The 19752-nt window shown below is 51.6% G+C and overlaps 4 protein-coding genes across 8 annotated transcripts; 2 read left to right on the forward strand and 2 right to left on the reverse strand.

The window, feature by feature from the left end:
• Positions 1–8: 8 nt before the first annotated feature.
• Positions 9–1432, reverse strand: LOC120908728 (28S ribosomal protein S22, mitochondrial). Its single transcript, XM_040320040.1, has 2 exons — positions 1184–1432; positions 9–1107 (listed from the first exon to the last, which is right to left on the reverse strand). Exons 1-2 carry the CDS (start codon positions 1320–1322, stop codon positions 119–121), a joined length of 1128 nt encoding a protein of 375 aa, XP_040175974.1. The 5' UTR covers positions 1323–1432; the 3' UTR covers positions 9–118.
• A 183-nt stretch (positions 1433–1615) lies between these two features.
• Positions 1616–4082, forward strand: LOC120908730 (peroxisomal membrane protein PMP34). The gene is made up of 3 exons (XM_040320043.1): positions 1616–2127; positions 2207–2267; positions 2561–4082. Exons 1-3 carry the CDS (start codon positions 2059–2061, stop codon positions 3403–3405), a joined length of 975 nt encoding a protein of 324 aa, XP_040175977.1. The 5' UTR covers positions 1616–2058; the 3' UTR covers positions 3406–4082.
• A 52-nt stretch (positions 4083–4134) lies between these two features.
• On the reverse strand, positions 4135–14398 carry LOC120908695 (ubiquitin carboxyl-terminal hydrolase 36). Of its 5 annotated transcripts, none has more exons than XM_040319976.1 (4): positions 10783–12050; positions 10408–10551; positions 10037–10303; positions 4135–9949 (listed from the first exon to the last, which is right to left on the reverse strand). In XM_040319976.1, exons 1-4 carry the CDS (start codon positions 10943–10945, stop codon positions 7062–7064), a joined length of 3462 nt encoding a protein of 1153 aa, XP_040175910.1. In that variant the 5' UTR covers positions 10946–12050; the 3' UTR covers positions 4135–7061. The 5 variants fall into 5 exon arrangements, with proteins under 5 accessions (XP_040175910.1, XP_040175914.1, XP_040175909.1 ...); XM_040319980.1 differs by having other exon boundaries at positions 10408–10684; positions 10783–10898; XM_040319975.1 differs by lacking the exons at positions 10408–10551; positions 10783–12050 and adding an exon at positions 12498–14398.
• Positions 14399–14532: 134 nt separating this feature from the next.
• Positions 14533–16261, forward strand: LOC120908735 (AP-3 complex subunit sigma-2). The gene is made up of 3 exons (XM_040320055.1): positions 14533–14942; positions 15037–15128; positions 15204–16261. Exons 1-3 carry the CDS (start codon positions 14874–14876, stop codon positions 15616–15618), a joined length of 576 nt encoding a protein of 191 aa, XP_040175989.1. The 5' UTR covers positions 14533–14873; the 3' UTR covers positions 15619–16261.
• Positions 16262–19752: the final 3491 nt, after the last annotated feature.

Below are 19752 nucleotides of genomic sequence, written 5' to 3' on the forward strand. Positions count from 1 at the left end.
CCGTTCGGTACAGGAAGTCGCACTTCGCGGAACGTTATGTATTTTCGTTTTATTTTCTCGTTCTCAACCTACACACTACACATTTAACCTCGACGTCCCGTTATTGACCGCCTCCGCCTCAGCTTTCCCCGTGCATCCTCCTGATGCCCTGCGCTAGCCGAAGCTTCTCCGCTGCCATCTCACGGTACGCCTGTACGGCCAGGTTCAGCTGCACCTTCTTCGTGGCCTGCCCGTTCACAAACTGCTCTATGATCGACAGGTACTGTTCGTCCTGCTTCAACTCGTCGACCGACTTTTCGGCCGCATCAAACAAGCTGGGCATTTGCGTTTGGAGTGCAATCTGCTTCACGCCCTCATCGATCGGCATACCGTGCAGCGTGGAGTACAGCACGATCAGCTCAATTCCGTTGCGCAGATAGTCCTGTTTGATCATGTCCAGCAGCAGATCGTCGATCAGCTTGTGCCAAGCAAGGAAGAACACAAACGGACCAAAGTGGCGCGTCGAGCGCAGTGCGTCGAACGATCGGCTTTCGTTGATGTGCTGGTACACTTTGGCCGTGATGTGGTGGTAGTCCTTCTCGTACGGCTCGAACTGTACGCAGGCCCGATCCAGCACGAACTCGTACTTGCCCTCCTCGAGCAGACGCTGCAGATGCTCGTCCTCGAACATCGGTGGCTGGTGGATGGAGCGGCCGGTGAGCGGGAAGTAGATCTGGTTCAGACGCTTGCGCATCTCGTACGGCGCCTCCTGCAGCGTGCCGTCCGGATGGCGCACCACGATCGAGCGCTGACTGTTCTTCAACCCGTACGTGATGTCGGTAAAGACGAACTTCGAGGTGGAAAGTGACTTGAGCGCGCCGTCCTTCGATATGACACGGCAGCTGTCCTGCTGTTCCTGCACGACCGGTGGCATCTGCAGCATCTGTTGGGCCTGCTCGATCGAATGCAGCAGCTCGCGCCGCAGCTGCTCGTCGGTCATGAACCGATACTCGACCGTGTTATCTTTGACCGAGCGCTTCCGGAACACCTTGTCCAGTTCCAGCCGCGTAATGGACTTGAGCAGCTGTTGCACATCGTCGCGCAGGAATGCAGGCGCCGGATCTTTCTCTGCAAAGGTAGCGAGGAATGGGTTGGATAGATTTCGTGGCAAAGCACACACACGACGGCCGAGACCAACACTCACCGTAGCTAAGGAAAGGTTCACTGTTGGACTGGGCTGTGGAGCTTAGCGAGCGACACAGGGTCGGATTGGTGTGAGGAACTGTGCTGCTTCGCCTGGCCAAACCACCGATCAGGCGGAGATCTTTAAACAGCTTCCACATCCTTTTAGTTGGAGCAGACTCTGTGGAAAGTATTGTATAATTTGTAGCACGTTTGTTTGGAGTCGGCAAATTTACACTGCGAAGAAAAACATCACCGAACGAAACGTCAAACAATGGGTGAGCTGCTGACCACACGAAGCCAAATTGGTTTGTTATTTCGGTGTACAATTTTTATAATGAATTGGTTGATTATTTTGCCTATACATAATACGCAAAATTATTTTCTCAAAAAAATCTACATTCACGATAAAATTCTAAATAAGAAAACTTAAATTATGCTGCACTGTGGGACGCTCCACCAGGCTGACAGCAGAATGCGTTGACAGTTGATGAGCGCGGAGAAGAAAAAAACCGTTCCTTCACCGCGTTTCGAATCCCCCCTCCAGTAGGCAGCAGCACTGCCCCGATAGTTGCCCGATTCTCGCTGGTGCTAATCCGCGCTTCATCGGACGATTCGAGTGCAGAAAACGCTCAAGAGGTGAACACACATATTTTTGCGTCAATTACTTCGCCCGCGGAAGGTCAGCAAACACAAGCCCATACAAGGTGTGTGTGCGTGCGTTTGAGTGTGTGTATCTGTGCGCATCGTAGACGGGTCGGTATGGTAGGACAGATCTAAGCAGGGAACTTAGCTTGACCCCAAAACAAGAATCATAGTGTGCTGTGGTCGCAAAGATACCAAGTGTGCCGCATTGCTCATTTTACCAAAAACGCACGACCCTCCCCAAAAAAAAACATGTCTCAGTCCAAGTTGAAGCAAGTGTTTAGCTACCAATCGTGGGTACACGCGGTATCCGGATCGGCGGTAAGTGAGCACATCGCAAGCTTGTGTCCAACCACCCCAAATGAACCTGTCCCGCTGAACGAGTTTTCTCTCCTTCCAGGGTAGCGTGATTGCGATGTCAGCCTTCTATCCACTGGACACCGTACGTAGTCGTCTGCAGTGTAAGTGCATAGATCTAAGTAGGCCTTCCGTTAGTTGCAATTACGTAAATACGACTGCTGCTGGACCGCTTCTCGTCCAGTCACCTCCGCTTTGCTGGAGCAAGCAGAGAGGCAAAGGTCATGTAGCAGGGAGGTTTCCCGTGTGGACTTCTTATCGAATTTGATACCCAATTAGCTAACCTGTGTGATGGTGATAAGCCAGACGCTAAATCCCATTCGCGCTGTTGCTATCCAATCTCTTCCGTTGCTTCTATCAATTTAACCATTTGTTTCAATTTGTCACATCATTCCAGTGGAAGAACCCGAACGGCGCAAAGCGCTCAGCACGTGGCGCGTCCTCCGCAGCCTGATCGACGAGGAGGGCTTTGAAACGCTGTACCGCGGCTTGGTCCCCGTGCTCGAGAGCCTCTGCATCTCCAACTTTGTCTACTTCTACACCTTCCACAGTCTGAAGGCGCTGCGGGGAGGCGGCGGTCAATCCGCCCTAGGCGATCTGCTGCTCGGATCACTGGCGGGCGTAGTGAACGTACTAACCACGACACCATGCTGGGTAGTTAACACACGACTAAAGATGAAAGGACTCGGCCAGCAGCACGGCAAACGGGCAAACGGTCCAGTCGCCTCCGGCAGCGACGTACAGTACGACGGGTTGCTCGACGGTCTACAGTACATCGCTCGGACGGAGGGCGTACGGGGGCTGTGGGCTGGGGCAGTGCCCTCCCTCATGCTCGTCATCAATCCCGCCATCCAGTTCATGGTGTACGAGTCGCTCAAGCGTCGCCTGACCGCAGCTGGAAACGCCAAATCATCACCCTCCGCCATCACGTTCTTCAGCATAGGCGCGGTCGCAAAGATGATCGCCACCGTGCTGACCTACCCGCTGCAGCTGGTACAAACGAAACTGCGCCACGGGAACACGGACCGCAGCCTGAACCTACCGCCCAACGTCGATACCGTGCAGATGCTGCTGATCATCCTGAAGCGCCAGGGCGTTGCTGGACTGTTCCGTGGGCTGGAAGCGAAGCTGCTGCAAACCGTGCTTACGGCGGCCCTTATGTTTATGGCGTACGAAAAGATTGCCCGGTTTGTCACGTCCCTGCTGCTGACAAAGGGAGGCGTCACTGCGGTACGACACTGAGGTGCGGTTGTGGGTTTGAGAACCACAATTTTCCAAAACGGCTCTACCAAACAGTCGCTCTTTGTGACTCTCTGTCTGTCTCTCTCTCTCTCTATCTGCATCCCTTTATTTTCGGGTAGCTATTGGTGGTATGCTTGGCAGGGAATGAACCGAAAACCATCGGTTTATTATCCGTGCCGCACCTAGTCTAGTCTTGGACGAACAAAGTTTTATTTAACGGTTTAATTGTATGCTTCTACCATCGGTCCTTTTACTATGTTTGACTACTACTGTGATGATGATGATGATGAGTAATCGACCCTTACCGACATTCCCCCCACGCATGACTATTATTATTACTATTTAAAACCAACATATAGTTAATTGTAATACCAATTGTGTCGCTAGAGCAGTCTTCTTGTGGTCGCAATTTTATTAGATTCGCGAACTTTTGTTTATTTACTCCATCATCATTTTGGGGTCATTGTTTTCGGGTCAGCTTTAATTGATTTCCAAATGGGATAATGGGGATATTGGGGAAAAAACAGGTGGCTAAAAGGATGTGTTAAAATTAGTTTTCCATTTTGACTACGTTTAAATTTACGTGTGCTTAGCGAATAAGGCAACGCCACTAGGTGCCAGAGGTGCAAGTGGAAAGAGGTGAAAAGAATGGAAAATAAAAATAAATTAAAAAATTATCCTCAATTGTTCTTTCGCTGAGAGTGGGACACACAGTGCAACAACGGCTAATTTATAGTTTAAGGCTGTACGATTTATTAACTTAGTTTCATCGGAATTTAATGTCTAGAGCTGTGTCTGTGTTTTTCTTTAATTACATGGGAGAGTAGCATGGACCAGGGGCGGCCCCTACCAGTCGCCTTACTTGGCGACGCGTAAGGGGGGCGCCGCAGCTTACTACTACTACTATTGTATGTAAATTGTGTTACTATCTTCCCCTTTCGTGGGTTAGATATTTTGCTTTTTTTCTTCCTTTCATAGACTTGTTTCATTTTTGTTTTTATTCTTTTATTCTACCCATGGTTTATCGTATCGTACTTTCTTTTGTTTGTTTTGTTTTTGCGTAACGCTCTATAATAGTGCGATAGAGTATCTGAACCCCTAGTTACTGCTGTTTAGTATTTACATAGTATAAGTTTTGTCCATAATCTAAATTGCGCCCAACAAAAAAACAAACAAACGCCAGGTAAGGTGGTTTAGGGTATCCGGGAGGAGGTGATAGAATTCGGTAGGTAAATCGGTACTTAAATCCTTTGCACCCTTTTGAAATGAAACAAATATGAAAACTCGCACATAATTACCAACTGATGGTGGTGTCCTGATATTCCTGTTCAATGCTTACTTCAACTTCAACAGCCTTCTTCCAACACAGGGTGCTGTCTCTCTATTGCTATAGCAACGATCTGTGTGTGCTGCTAACTGGCTTTACACTATTATAGGGGTTTGTTAAGCTTCTTCCCCCTCCCCCGATTTCTATTTTTGCAGTACAAACAGTACAAACATTTTGCGGGTTCGCTTTGCTGCGGAACTTTGAACCTTCCTGCTGCTCTTCCTACAGTCATTTCGTAGCTGTTTCACTAAAAACTAAAGGATTTCATTGTTTTGTTTTTCTTCTTCTCCTTTGTTTCTTTGCTTTCTCTGCGAAGAAAAGTGTAATTCGATTAATTGGAAACGCTCATCTAACTACGAAGAAACACTAAAAACAAAACGTACAACAACACAAGCATCGCAACAAGCTTTCTCCTGCGTCTAAACTAAATGCCACTAAACATAACATAAAAAAGGAGTATGCCTAATGTATATTGTAAAAAAAGAGAAAAAAAACTCCCTTACTCAAACATCTCTCACACATTATTGCGAATTGTATCTACACATAGGTGTGCCCGAGCCTATCTCTTTTTTGTAGTATGTTGCTCCAAAACTTCGGGACTACACCACATCCCCCCGGCAGGTCACTCTCTGGTCTGTTCGTTAATCGCGTATCTACCATACATATATCTAAATCGTTTATGTCCGGAACACACCACACCTTTCAAGCTCAACTGCAGCTTACGGAGACGGAAGATTATAAAGATAGTAAAAAGACTCACATCCTCCTCTGGCAGATCCCTTCTATCAGGTGCGACGGTGCATTACGGCTGCTCTTCAACGCTTGATTTCTTATACCTCTCTCTCTCTCTCTTTTTCTCTTTGTATGAATGCTTTTCATCACTACACGCTCCCTCCCTTTTCTGCCTCGCTCTCTTACAAGGAGGTAATTGAATGAATTTACAGCTTTTCTAATTCGTTATTGGGCAACAATAGTACTGTTGTGTCCCATGGATTTCTTAAGCAACCAAATTTACAGCGTCTTTACTTCGAATTCTTCTTATTACAAGTCACCCACCGAATGTCGCTTTGCACGGACTACTACTACACCACTTTATCCATCTCTTCATTATCTTAGCCCTTGCTGCAAATATATGTATTTGATAGAGTGTAAATCTAGTAGGTATGCTTCTATGTACACAGACTATAAAACTAGCGCCATCAAACCAACGTAGCGTACGCGCTTAGGGGATATTGGAGGATTTCCTTTATGCCAATCCACTGCTTGATAGTGCCGGTTTTATCTATTTGCCTTTTTTTCTCTTTGTTTTCTGTTATCCGATTTACGTTATTCGTCATCTCGGCATTTCGCGCCATCTTTTTTGCTTCCATCCGACAAACAGCACACATTCACTTCAATTCCCTTGTATAATGTTCTGCTTCTTTTTTGCCGGTTTTTTTCCACTTCCGCCATCATTTCGTCCAATGGTTTGCCTAGCGCAAATAAGTAGTATTTTTTTTCTATATACAATTTCATGTTACACGGTTTTGCTTTTCTTTTTCTCAGCCTCAGGTGCGCTTTCGGTAGCCCTGTGTCATAAATTCTGTCCCACACTTTCCGTTCCAGTTTGCTTGCTTTATTAACAACGTTCCCGGCGCACTAAATTGCATATTCAAACAACGAAGGGGATAGTGGGAGTGCTTTGTACGAAACGCACGAAAAAAAAGCACTTCAAACAAGAAAAATGGTTATTGGAAAACCAACGAGGCTTTTGAAAGAGCTCACACGTCAGATACGGAAGGGATGGGATGGGATGGCCCTGGGAGGCAGTAGCACGACGGGAGTACACTAACGACACTCGAAACCTGACCCGGTAATAAAACAGTACTACAAACAAAATGCACATTATTAATCTTGTGACACACGCACGTGTTTAGATCGTGATTTTTCAAGTACAATAGTAAGATCTACTCAAAAACCGCACTCTCTGCTAACCGTTTAGCAGAGGGCATTGTAAAGGTAAGCCCTTCTCCGCTCTGCTTCTCTGTGTGCTTTGGAACACCGGCACGGCCCTGCACACACTGGTACAACGGGTAATAGAAATGGCTTTCTCTAGTCCTCTTTTCGTCGCCAACTTCGATCCAAAATGACGACTTCAGGAATGCTGCCCATCCATCACACATCCTTTGGATCGACACACAGCAACATCCGCCTGCCATTGCTATGCTAAGTGAGGAACGCGGCCTACTCCGTTCGCACTTCCATATACACGTAATTGGATCTTATTCACTCTTTCTCTCTCCTAGATCCCTTTTCCCCGGACCCTTACATCCCCCAGGGCCGAGCTCTATTATCGATGATAAAACCCATTGCTACCGCCACCACCGCCAGCCATGCCGCTACCCGACTCACTGCGCTGATGGTGATGATGAGCCTTTGAGTGGAATCCGCCACCATTGCGACCACCGAACCGTCTGCCACCGGTACGAAACCCACTATTTCCACCACCACCACCTCCATGATGCCGGTGGCCATTTCCATTCTGGTAGTAGCCACCACCGCCACCACCACCACCACCACCGCGGTAGTTGTTCTGGTGATGGTTGTTGAAGTGGTTGCGGTTGCCACCGTTACCCATCCATTTGCCATTGCCGCCGCCACCACCACCCGTTTGGTGATTCTGGTACTGCTGGAACGGGTTGTTGCCGTTGTTGCCATTGTTGTTGTTGTTGTTATTGGGCCCGCCGGTACCTGCCTTGGTCTTCTTCGTGCGTCCTCGATCCATTTCCGTTTCGCGATCGTCTTCAATCTGGCGCTTGCGTTCCTCCCGTCGATCATTGGCCAGCTCCCGGTCCATCGCCGTCTGCTGACCGTTCCAGCTCTTCACTGGGGCGCCGTATCCTCGATGCGAGTACTTCATCAGCATCTGAACAGCCGAAGCGCCACCATTCCCATTACCGTTGCCATTGCTGGACCCATTTCCTTCTCCGCCCGGCGACGATGAGCGGCTTCCCGCTGCTCCATTCGAATGATGTCCGTTCGTCGTCGCAGTATAGCTGCTTTTCTTGCCCACTGCCCCATTGTGTGCGTGCCGATGCCCATTGCTCAATGGGGTAGTAGCGTCACCGCCACCACCACCGTTCGCAGAAGCAGCACCATTTCGTTGCGGAACCACCTTTTGCTGCTTCTGTCCCGGGGAGCTAGTCGGGGAGGAAACGCCTGAGGTTGTCGGGGAGGAAGACTTGGAGGACGAAGCGGAACCGCTGTCCGGGTAGCTGAGCTGATCGGCCGTACTGCTCTTGGAGACCTTCCAAAGACCTGCCTTGGTTTTGATCATCTGTGGCGAACGGGAGGAAGACGTGCTGGTCCGCTCCTCGTCATCCTGGTCCTCCTCCTCGTCGTCATCGTCCCCGTCATCTTCGTCTTGCTCATCCTTAGCACTGCGTTTGCCGTTCGCAAACAACGATGGGGCGCTACTGTGCGGCTTGGCACGTTTGGCCGCTGCACTGGCGCCACCATTCGTCAGCACGAGCGATTTGCCGGCGATCGTAGCTCTACTGTGCGCCTTCTCGTCCACATCGTCGTCCTCACTGGTGCTGCTGGTATCGTCGCTATCGTACGGCACCAGACTGATCACGGCCGAGCCGGTCGAGCCGTTGCCGTTGTCCAACGATTTGCTCGGTGAACTGAGCGGCAGCTTCGGCATCGAGGCAAGCAGTGGAGTAGAGAGGGACTTTCCCTTCGCTTCACCATGATGCACACCGTTCAGGGGCGTCGCACTGCGCGCATTGATGTCGGGCAGTTTGGGTATTTTGCTGCTGCCGCCCGACATCGTCTCCTGTTGCTGCTGGTGATGCTTCAGGGGCGAGCAGAGCGGCGATGCATTCGACAGGGTGGATGCGGTCGACGAGGGTGAGGAAAAGTGGGCATGCTCTCTGCCGGAAGCGCTGGTCGATGAGGTTACGCTGGTGGCGGCAGCCGTGGCACTGTTGCCGCTAGCACCAGCGCTCCCGCCGCCGCCTGCTGATCTACTACTGCCGCCGGTGGTGACTGTTGCTGAGGGGTGGTGGCTGTTGCTGTTGCTGCTGCTGCTGCTTCCGTTCGTCGTCGCGGTTGGTAGCACTGGCCCAATAAAGCCCGGCTTCTGCTCCAGCTTGCTCGGGAAGAGGCCACCAGCAGCTCCATTGCCGCCGCCAGCACCGAGCACCCGGAGTGGCGATGAATTAGTGACTTTTCCGGGCGTGCCACCACTCCCTCCACCACCCCCACTAGTACTCCCGCCACCGGCGGAACCACTGCCGAACCCGGTCGGCGTACTCCCGTTGCTCAGGTGGCCCATCGACGTGAGCGTGGCGGTACTGCTCGGCTGCCCCACCGAGACGGTGGCCTTCGGCCGGCAGGTCCCGTTCGGTAGGCCGACCGCACCGGCCGCCACACTTTCCAGCTCGTAGAACAGTATGTACGCGTTCGTGCTCATCACGTTGTGAATGCCGATGGGGCGCACGGAGCTGTCGTCGAACACGTGGTACCCGCCCGCATCCGTGTGCCCGATGGCGGTGTAGTGGCCGCAGTGCTGCGTGCTTCCCAGATGCGTCACCATTGAGGTCAGCCGGTAGGTAAGCTTCCCGCCGTTCGAGCGCATGGCGGGCGACGAGTACGGCGTGAGGTCCAGCTTGGAGCGCAGCTCCACGTGCTTGTTGATTTTGGCACCGAGCATCGAGAAGCGCTTCAGCTGCACGCACAGCACGAACGGGGCACGCTCGAGCGAGAACTGCTTGGTGGCGGCGACGCGCCGCTTGCACGCCTCGCACTTGTACCCCATCTCCTCGAGCCGCTCGCGGGCAAAGTACAGCTCGAGCGCCTCGTCGATCGAGTTCGCTTTCCGGATGTCGAGCAGCAGGTCCTCGAAGTGCTGGAACGTGGTCGACACGTGCTGGCAGGACAGACACTTCACCTCGGACCGCAAGTACCCACCGAGGATCTGGTTCAGCGGGGTCGTTTCCTTGCTGTACTGGTCCAGCTCCTTGCTGTTCTTCGTTCGGCCGATGTAGGACTTTTCCATCGCCTCCACCAGATAGCGCAGAAACTCGTGTGCATCCTCCTGCCGGCCCGGCACCAGATGCTTGCACACGAGCCGCAGCTTCGAGTACACCAGGTAGGGCCGAAACGCGGTCTGGTTGGACTGGGATTCGAGCAGCGTTTTGGCCATCGCACAGATAATGCAGCTACCGCCGGAACCTGCCGGAAAACAAAGCACCCCGCGCTTGATTAGAATCCGAACCTGGTGGGAATGGAGAGGAGGAATGTGGAGCAATCGCTACTTACCGCCATCATCACATTTGGCCCGGTGCGGCTCATCTGACAGCAACCAGTTGGCAATCGCCGGCACGTGGAACAGGGCTTGCAGGGTCGAGTTAAGGTAGCAGGTGTTGCCCATGTTCATCATACCGGCTCCCACCAGCCACTTGCGTCCGGTCGTTTTCCATCCGATCTGGACGTTCTCGCGCGGGAAGAGTGTCCGTTTCGGCGTTGGCAGTGTGTTGGTGTCCATCCTTCCGGCGGCAGTGCTGCTAGCGGAGGCTGGGACGCCATCTGCAAGGGAGGGACACAGAGAGGGAGAGGGAAAGAAAAACACAGAGAGAGAAAGAGGATTAGTAAACGCGCTCTTCCACGGTTGACTGGTACGACGGCATCACTTTCATTGCGTTGCTGCAGCTGCAAACGACGCAGAGACGCTTCCAGACGATCCACCATGCTGTTGCTGCTGCGGCTGACCGCATCGAGAGATCGACGACGGCGGTTGAGAGGAAAAGCAAATGTCTCCAACAAAATAAAGGCAGCTTACGAAAATAAATTTCAATTACAAACCACACTCCACACATCACACGCATCACGCACACAACCCCGCGTTGGGCGCTTTCCCTCCTTGATGGATTCACCACTGTGCGCGCTGGTAATGGAGAGCAGTGCCTTCTAAGATCGTTACAACGTACGTATTGCCAAGTAAGTGTGTGAGAATGAGCAACTAATTTTCCTGCGTTCGTGTACTGCCCCGCCTGGGATCAACCTACCTTCGACGATCTGCGACAAAGTGACACTGGTTGTCCGCTGCCAGCGTCGGATCGTTTTTCGACGTGCGGTCGTACGCAGGCTACTCCACAGCGGGACCAGAAAGCGCAACACCAGCTGACAAAAGTAGCGAAACTGTAGCTTGACTAATCGCATAAAATGCATCCCGGTCGCGGCACGACTCCCCGGCGGCGTCGGCACATCATTAGGACGATGATTTTCGGGCCCTCTTGTTCGACGAAAGCCGCTGAAAAGGGGCGGCCGAAGAGGGCGTGCGGCACAGCACAGCACACGTAATACCTCGTCGCTGCTTGCTGCCGCCCGGTCCGGGATGTTTTCGTGTTTGTCGCGCTGCTGCTACTAGTAGCTGGGATTTATTTCCGTCACTTAGACGCCCGGTCGCGATGCGCTCTGAGCGGTTGGGCAGGGTCGTATTTGGGTCATTGGAATGATACCGCGTGTGCGTCGTGTTAGAATTTCGATTTTTCACCCACTTCCCGCGGATCAACCCGTTCCGTGCCGAAGAAAACCCCACTTCACCGCAGTACGCAGCGCACAGACACCTGAAGGTGGCTTTAGCAGCACGTGTGTGCTCTCTAGTGTCAGATAATCAGAAGCACGTTCTCGGTGGTACCATTATCAGCCACACACATACACACACACACACTAAAAAAGGTGACCAAGGGGGGAGTCCACAGTACCACCCCGCAACACTCCTACTTCAACAGTTCACGCGCAATGGCAAAGGCCACCGTAATTCCTCGAGGACGAGAGCACTCGTGCTGGTGTGCGTGTATGCGTCCCTCCGTCTCTCTGGGCCACAAAAGGGTCACACTATTAATTAAGCCCCCCTTCACCCGCACGACCCGCGAGCGTAATAACATTAGGTGAAAATGCGCGTTCACTTTCTCGCACCAGGAGTTTTCCACTGGGGTCGGACTGAAGGTGAAATCCTAACTTTCCCTGCGGGGGCACCACGCAAGAGAGCAACTATTGGGGACACCACACGAAGTGTTTTTCTTTTGGGGCTAGGAAAACTTGTTGGGATCGATACGACGACGACGACCATCACTTCATTTCTCTGCACACACAACACACTTCCGCAGTTGTCCGAGTATGCTGACAAATGTCAAAAATTCCTCACGCACATGATTATTTTGTCGCCCCCCCGTCACCTCTTGGTAAGTACAGCAGTAATAGTGAGATTTTCTCCCATTTGTCTGTACAAATAGCGCGCGCGGTGTTATCGATCTTTTTTCTCCTTCAACCACCCACCACCCCCTTCCATCAACACACGTACTCACACATACACACATGCCCCACAACCCCTTTGGTCATCTTCTTCTTGTTCGAATCGTATAGAAATGACAACTTGATTCGTCGTGTTTTGTCCCGCTAGTTGAGTGCTTCACTCGCTGCGGGAACGTGTGTCTGTGCTGAGCACCGTCCGCCCGAAAATTGCGAATGCCTTTGCTTGCAGTTCCGTTTGCTCAGCACAACATCAACAGCCGTATCGGAGTGACAGATGGCCGAGAGGAAACTCGTGCATGAGTCATTTAGGAGAGCGGAATGAAACCTACAATGTGGTAGAGGGAGGGGGGGGAGAGAATTTATGCACTTTCTCAATCCCCACACTTTCCCGTGTGTATCTGTTTTACGATGCATGAAAACATAGAAGAACAAAAAAAGGAACACTCCACTGCCCATTGCTACTTACTTTGTTGCTGAAGCACATTGGCAGACGATTTGGCCGCGCTGGGCGATTGGGAGGCAGAGAACTTCAGCGAACCGCCGCCGTTCATGGTCAAATGTGTGTTTGGCGCTCCACCAGTGGACGCTTTCGACGACAGTCCAGCACCGAACGAAGAGCCGGAGGAGGACGAGGAGTTGCCAAGGGAACCTCCACCGCTGCTGCTGTCGTTCGGTGTTGTCGCCTTCAGGACGATGTACTTGGACTTGAGCTTATCCAGGCTGGTGTTGTAGCTGGGGCCTTCCTCGTACGTGATCGGCTTCACCTGCTGTCCCTGGCGCAGCGACTGGCTGATGGATTCCACCAAATCGTTCGCTCCGTCGTCCTCCAGCTCGCCATGCTGCTGGTCGAGCTCGCTGTCAAGCAGGGCCGGCACCGTCCGCCGGAACGGCTGCTGCTGCTGCTGCTTGTTGGTGGCCGCCGTGTGTGTGCTGGACGATCCGGTGGTTCCGTTCATTGTGACCCCGTTGCTCAGACCGCCGCCCGTTCGTCCATTTGTTGTGCCGCCCGACGAGTGCAACGCATCCCGTATTGCTGCGCTCACAAGCGATGGTGTCGAATCGCAAACCATTTGGATGGGCATTGCCGTCGACACTGCTGGGGGCTATGGGGATGAGGCGAGGAGGGGGTGTGAGTTTGCCCCTGTACCACAACCGGGAACAGGTCACTACGGCGCTACGGATGACGGAGTGGGGAAGTGGGGGCCCGTGAGATGTTGCCTCTCGCTAGGGAAAGTTTCACCTGTCACACTGAAACGCGCCGTTCTGCGTTTCGACTGCAATTTGGGTACTTTTTCACCGCCCTTCCACCAATACCAACAAACACGCACACATACACACACGCGCGCGCGAGCGCCACCGAATGCCCTTGCTCTACCACACGTTCAGCAGTTTAAAGCGCCGTGTTATTCCCCGCACCAGCACGGATCTGGTCCAGGGAAGGATTAATTCCAAAATTCGTTTTTTTTGTTGCTGCTTTTACCACTTGCGGACGTCAGCGATCTGACTCCCTTCTCCTTGCGCACAACACCAAGGACTATTCCCTTCCCACAAACGCTTCGTCGCTTCGAACACTTTTACGTCGTCGTCCGGACAAATGTCATACGCACGTCGTAGCCGGAACCTTTTTGCGGGAACGTTTCTCTCCCCTCTGCCGTGGGGTTTGAAGGCCGGTTCACGCCACACAAACGACGAGATGTTGTACCCCGGTCGGTACGCACTGTCACCGCACATTCGTCGCTTCCCGTTCTGGTTGAAATTTTCGTCCCTAAAATACGCGACAAAACACACGCGTTTTTCGCTATTGAAGCGCTCGACGACCACGACGACCAAGAGCATGCGGCTCACGTACGTTCTTCTCCATCGTGCTACACACACTGTGCACACACATCTCTCGACGTACACAAAACACACTCACACACTACCAACCGTCAGCCATACACACACACACACACACACACACCGACGGACTGTGTGCGGCTGAAACAGTGTGTGAGAGAGAGCGAGAGGGAGACGATGGCGCCCTTTCGAGGCGCGTTTGTGTAAGTGAAACAGTCGGACAGGGGCCGGGCGGTCGAATACACCGGGAGCACGGACGCAGGACGGAAAACACACACACACACACGCATACGCACACGCACGAGTGCTGCTGGCACACGGAATTGTATGACAGAGGCGACGGGTTTTTTGGAACCACTTTTTCGAGGTTAAATGCTGCCTTCGCAACGATACTCGATGCTCGATGAAGTGCAGGCAACGTCCGGCACACTTTTCACACGCCTTTAGTAGGCGGCGTGAGTCCGCAAACACTAAATTCAGCCGTTTTATTCGCGCTCGTTTACACTGCGGCGAAACCGTGTGTGTTTCTCAAAATCCGATTCCGTTTCGTGTGCTGTGGGGTAGGGGGAGTCATTCCCATCCGACGGTCCGGTTTTGAAGGAACATGCGGGAACCGGATTATGGCGAATTAAAAAAGATAAATCGTATCATTTCGGTTTAATTATGTTGTGGGATTTTTTTTCTTATTTTTTCATTTCCGAATGATATGCGTATGCAGTTTCTGTCCATAAATTTCCTTTGTTTTGTCGTAAAGGTTAATTCGAAAATGATTCCCAGAACGTATGTTCCCGTCAAGAGAGCAGTCGAGCGAATAGCTGTCAAATTTTCCGTAACGTCAACGACGATGCAGAAGCTGGGAAACATTTTCGTGAGGCAGTAGAAAAATAAAGACAAAATTGCATACAACGCGATCGCGGACGCTTATCGCTGATTTTTTCCGAGCCAAATTCCGCTACATCGGGGCCAGCTCATCCGGGCTCGAGAAGACACACGTACACCACTCGCCATGATTAAAGCGATTCTAGTGTTTAACAACCATGGCAAGCCGAGACTGTCCAAATTCTACCAGTATTTCGTAAGTACGACATCCTGCGGAGCTGCGGTCCACCAGCGAGACAATTAATCAATACCAAACACCACAACATATGGTTGGTTCCCCCCATTTCCAGAACGAGGACATGCAGCAGCAGATAATAAAGGAAACATTCCAGCTGGTGTCGAAGCGAGATGACAATGTGTGCAATTTCCTCGAGGGTGGAAGGTTGGTGTCGCCCGCCCCGCGCCGTAACAGAAACAGCGCACACTTAATCGCATTTCGTTCCGTTTTTCTTTGCAGCCTAATCGGTGGTTCCGATTACAAACTCATCTACCGACACTACGCGACGCTGTACTTTGTGTTTTGCGTCGATTCGTCCGAGAGCGAGCTGGGCATACTGGATCTAATACAGGTGTTTGTCGAAACGCTGGACAAGTGCTTCGAGAATGTGTGCGAGCTGGATCTGATCTTCCACGCCGACGCGGTGCACCACATCCTCTCCGAGCTGGTCATGGGCGGGATGGTGCTGCAGACGAACATGTCGGACATTCTGGCCCGCATCGAGGAGCAGAACAAGCTGCAGAAACAGGAGGCCGGCATTTCGGCCGCCCCGGCGCGGGCGGTCAGCGCGGTCAAGAGCATGAACCTGCCGCAGCAGATCAAGGACATCAAGTTGCCCGATTTGCCGCAGGCGATCAAAGATCTGAAGTTCTGACCAAACCACAATTTCGACGCCTCACTGCTCACGAAAATTTCCGCCGATTCCTCGTACATTCCCATCAACAGCAGCCTGGAGGGTTTCAGCTTCGAGTGCTACCAGTCCGAGTACGTTGGCGCGGCGTCCGGTTCGACCACCAAGGAACAACAGCGCGACGGCGGCTCATCGCTGAGGAGCAGCCTGTGCAATGCGTCCGCTGCAGCGCACCCGCCACGGAACAAACAAAAGTCGTCCAGAAAATCGATTGCCTCCAGTGCCACGCTGCTGCGGGAGGATAGTTTCTAGTACACACGAGCGGGGAAGGAGACAGGCGGGGTCTGCAGCTACACGAACAAAGGCCACATTGGACATTGCAGTCGTTTTGGTGCTCTTAACCCACCCCCAACCCAAATACCGTGCTCCTTCGCTTTATTGTTTTTTTTACGTGCGCGCGTTGCGCGTTGGCTCCGAATCCCGGGATTTACGTGGACGCTACTGTTAACGCTCGAAACTTTCTTTAATACCAACTGAATGCAAGGGTTTAGTTCAATAGTTCAGTTAGTTTATACCTGAGTTATACGCAAAAAAGAGATTTATCGTAACGCAACGTTATCTAAGCAAATAATGAAACGTAAAACAAATCATTTCCTAACAACGTAAACGCATTGTTGATTGAGCGTCTTCATTTCCTATTGATGACTAATTCCTTTTGTGCAAAGACAGTAAAACTCTGAATGTGCAACATCTTACTTTATTTACGTTTGGTTGAATTTATGAATCATTTTTACAGAAACAAAGAGACAAAATACGAAAAAAACAAACAATAATGATCTCAAAACAAATTGCTGAAGTTCTAAATTTGTCGCCAGACATGCCCGGTACGTCTAGCACGAGCAAAATTTGACAGCTCCCAGTTTTGACGTTTCGGTGTAGCGGCTGCACATAGAGCACCGCCTCACATGCTTGATGCATTTCGTCGGTTTCGCGGTCTGTCGTGTCGCTCCCGTAAAACAGCAACCCGGATTCATTTCCAGCATCCTTTTCTGCGAGAAGCTCGATACACCGGTTGGCAGTGTTTTAATTTGGCAAGTTGAGGTGCATATTGCTCCAAGCAGCAACACGCACGCATGCAATTTTCAGCGTGAGTGGTTCGGTTTGTCAAGGAGCGGCTTTCTGGGCACGCCTTGCCGCGTAGAGGGCCATACATCGGAATGAGAGGGTCTGGTTGCGAATGAGTAATGGTGGCGACGGCGGTTGATGGCGTTTTTGTGGTTGTGTGTTCGCAGTCTGGAGATGGTTGTCGCTTTTACCGTGGTGCAAAATTCGCTTTTCGATTGAAGGTGAAGCGTGACCGTAGGAGACTTCAACGTGTCTCCATGTTTTCTAGAATCTGAAGAGTCTTTCGTTTGGCCAAAGGTGTGGAAAGACAGTTTGTGCGTTGCGTGTGTACGTGTGTGTGTGTGTGTGTGTGTGGTGCCGTCTGGCGGCGTGAGGTATTGCGAGCTTTAGACTGTGACTGCTGCCGGTAGTAGTGGAAATTAAACGGTTTTTTTCATCTGGGACCGTTTTGTCATAAGCCGGTAGGAAGAGCAGAAAATGCGTTAAATAAAACTCTAGCACAGTTGTGAGCGTGAAAAAACAATAGTGAATACAGATTGCTAAAGTTTCTTCTTTATGCCCCGTCTCCGCGATGGCAGAAAGTTTCATTGTGTGTGGCGGCGGCGGTGAATGCGAACGTACGCATGTGTGTGTGTTTGTGTATGCATGACTGTCGGCTTTTTGGAATTGAGAAGACTCACGCTCTCGCACACTGTGGTGCTGTTGCTGGCGAGCGCGCGCGCGTTTGAGTGTGTGTGAGTGTGTATCTGGCTGGAAGAAGCAGCGAGCGCAGGAAAGGAAGCACAAAAGACGGCTACGCGAAGCTGACGCAGCGACGACGCCGCACAGTAGTTCAAAGCGCAAGGGACGAGAGCGAAGAGTATCGGCATTTCGTGCAGGGCCAGGGCCGTCGCGGTTGTGTGTTGTGTTGGGTGTTTCGTTTTCTTTTATTGTTTGCTGTTTTTGTAAAGCCTTTCCATCTCCACTGCTACACTTCAGTTTCGAGTGGGGTGGGCGAATTGTGCACCAGACGAGTAATTGTCGTCCTGGAACAGTGTGGCAAGGGAGTGTGAATATTCTTTGTGAAAGGTAATGGATAGAGAAAGGTGGATGCGAGTGCAGACACGTCTCGAACGAATAACATGTCGTTGCCATTGCAATCGAGCAACAAGGAACTGCGGGAAGATGTGTGTAGCGGATGGGAAAGGAACAACAGCCTTCTAGATCGCCAAACAGTGCCAAGAGTTATCTGGTTTCTTTTGCGAATTCCACTAGGCACATCCTTTCAACGGCAGTTTCGCTCCATTCGCGGTGAAAAGTGTGCATTTCAGCTAGATTTGTCGTTGAAATGTGTAGTTAAGTCCAATGGGAAAGGAACGTGCAGTGTCCATGGAACAGGTCTGACTTTGGGTGTGGTGTGTAGGAGGCGACGACAAAGGCTAGACGCAAGAAGAAAGACGTGAAAAGCGAAAGAAAAGAAATATCTGTCCGGGCAGAAGGAACAACGACAGAAGGCTTTTGGAGCACGGTTTCTTGACGGCGAGCTAACCAACACACACACCACAACACCACCACCACCACCAATTTGCGACTGTGTGCGTGCCCGCGTGGTAGAACGAGTGAGAGGATAGCGTGAGAATGAGAAACACAAAAATGGCTATACGCTTGATACGTGTGAAGAGAGGGCAGGTGTACGGTGATAGTGTGTGCGCGAGCGTGTGTTGTGTGTGCACGTGAGTGCATGTGTGTTAGTTGGTGGTGTTGTGTGTTGGTACTCGGAAACGGAAAGCAACTGACCTCACTGCCTGCCCACCCCACTTCCTTCCACCATCCTTCTTCCACTCATTCGGTCAGGCTCAGTCAGGAAGGAAGGAAGAAGAAGGCTGGGTGGGTTACGGGTGACAGATGAAGAGAGGGCGGGTGGATCGGACGCACACACCGGCATAGAAGGGAAACAAAATGAACACGCAGCAACCCGTGAAAACAGTGGCGAAGCGATGAAGCAGCCCAAAAGCGGATGAATGCACGCGCGTCGAGCCTTTAAGCTCGAGCCACACAACCACAACCACACACACAAACATACTCACCAGGTGACTGTAGGGTGAGGGTGGGGCAGGAGACGAGCGTGTGGCTCTTTTGCGCAAACTTTGAATGGTTATTGTTTTTGGATCGGGCGCGGTGGCGTGTGCAGCTGTTCGGGAAAGTCTGTCTAAATGGTAGAATATTTTAGTTCTGGATCGAAGCAAGCTGATCGTGGGGAAGATTTCGTGGAAAAGAAGAGGAAACGCGTGAACTCCATTCTGTGCTGTGCGCTACGTTACCTGTCAGCTGATTATAATTTGGCAAAAAACGGTTTAATTTAAAAACGCATAACCTCTTTGGAACTGTTGTTTGGTGCGCTATGCCATTTTCCCTTTTTTGGACAATTTTTATGCAATGATGTGCAACATGGTTTGCACTTTGACCTTTGTTTTTTTTCTGTACAAACATTCTCCCTCACCCCTACAACCTATGGCAGGCGGGTGTGGTATGCATTGCACGGTTTTAAAGATCCTGCAGACTTTAAAGTGGCGGGGGCTGCTTGGTGATGGAGCACCACGGAGTGAACACATTGCATTTAAAAAAACGTTCATTTCAAAGGACCATTGCAGAATTGTGTGCAGAAAGAAAGGCTGTGGGGGGGAGAGAGAATTGAACATGCGACTGTCACCTGCTCCGTTCCGTCTCTTTCTATACAACGCACGCGAATGGCTTATCGTTGCTAGCGCGCACTTTTTCTCTTTTCATCCGTCGGCTGCTTTCCCTCTCGCTTGCTCAGCGCGAGCGCGAAAGGGTTACTCTGGAGAGGGCGCCGCACGCGAGAGATGCGTTCGCACAGAGCGTTCGCGCGCCCCCTTTCGGAAAGGGGGATGGAGCACTAACCCCGCCGAGCGTAGCGTAGCGAGCGGAAGAACAGAAAAGGAAAGCAATACACCCCACCCGGGGGGGTCGGTGGTGATGGTGGTGTGGTGCGTGTGTGACGTTCCCCACCATCGTCTCGAGCGAGGAGCTTGG

This window comes from Anopheles arabiensis, chromosome 2 (genome assembly GCF_016920715.1).
Source record: "Anopheles arabiensis isolate DONGOLA chromosome 2, AaraD3, whole genome shotgun sequence".
In the NCBI taxonomy this organism is placed as follows: domain Eukaryota; kingdom Metazoa; phylum Arthropoda; class Insecta; order Diptera; family Culicidae; genus Anopheles; species Anopheles arabiensis.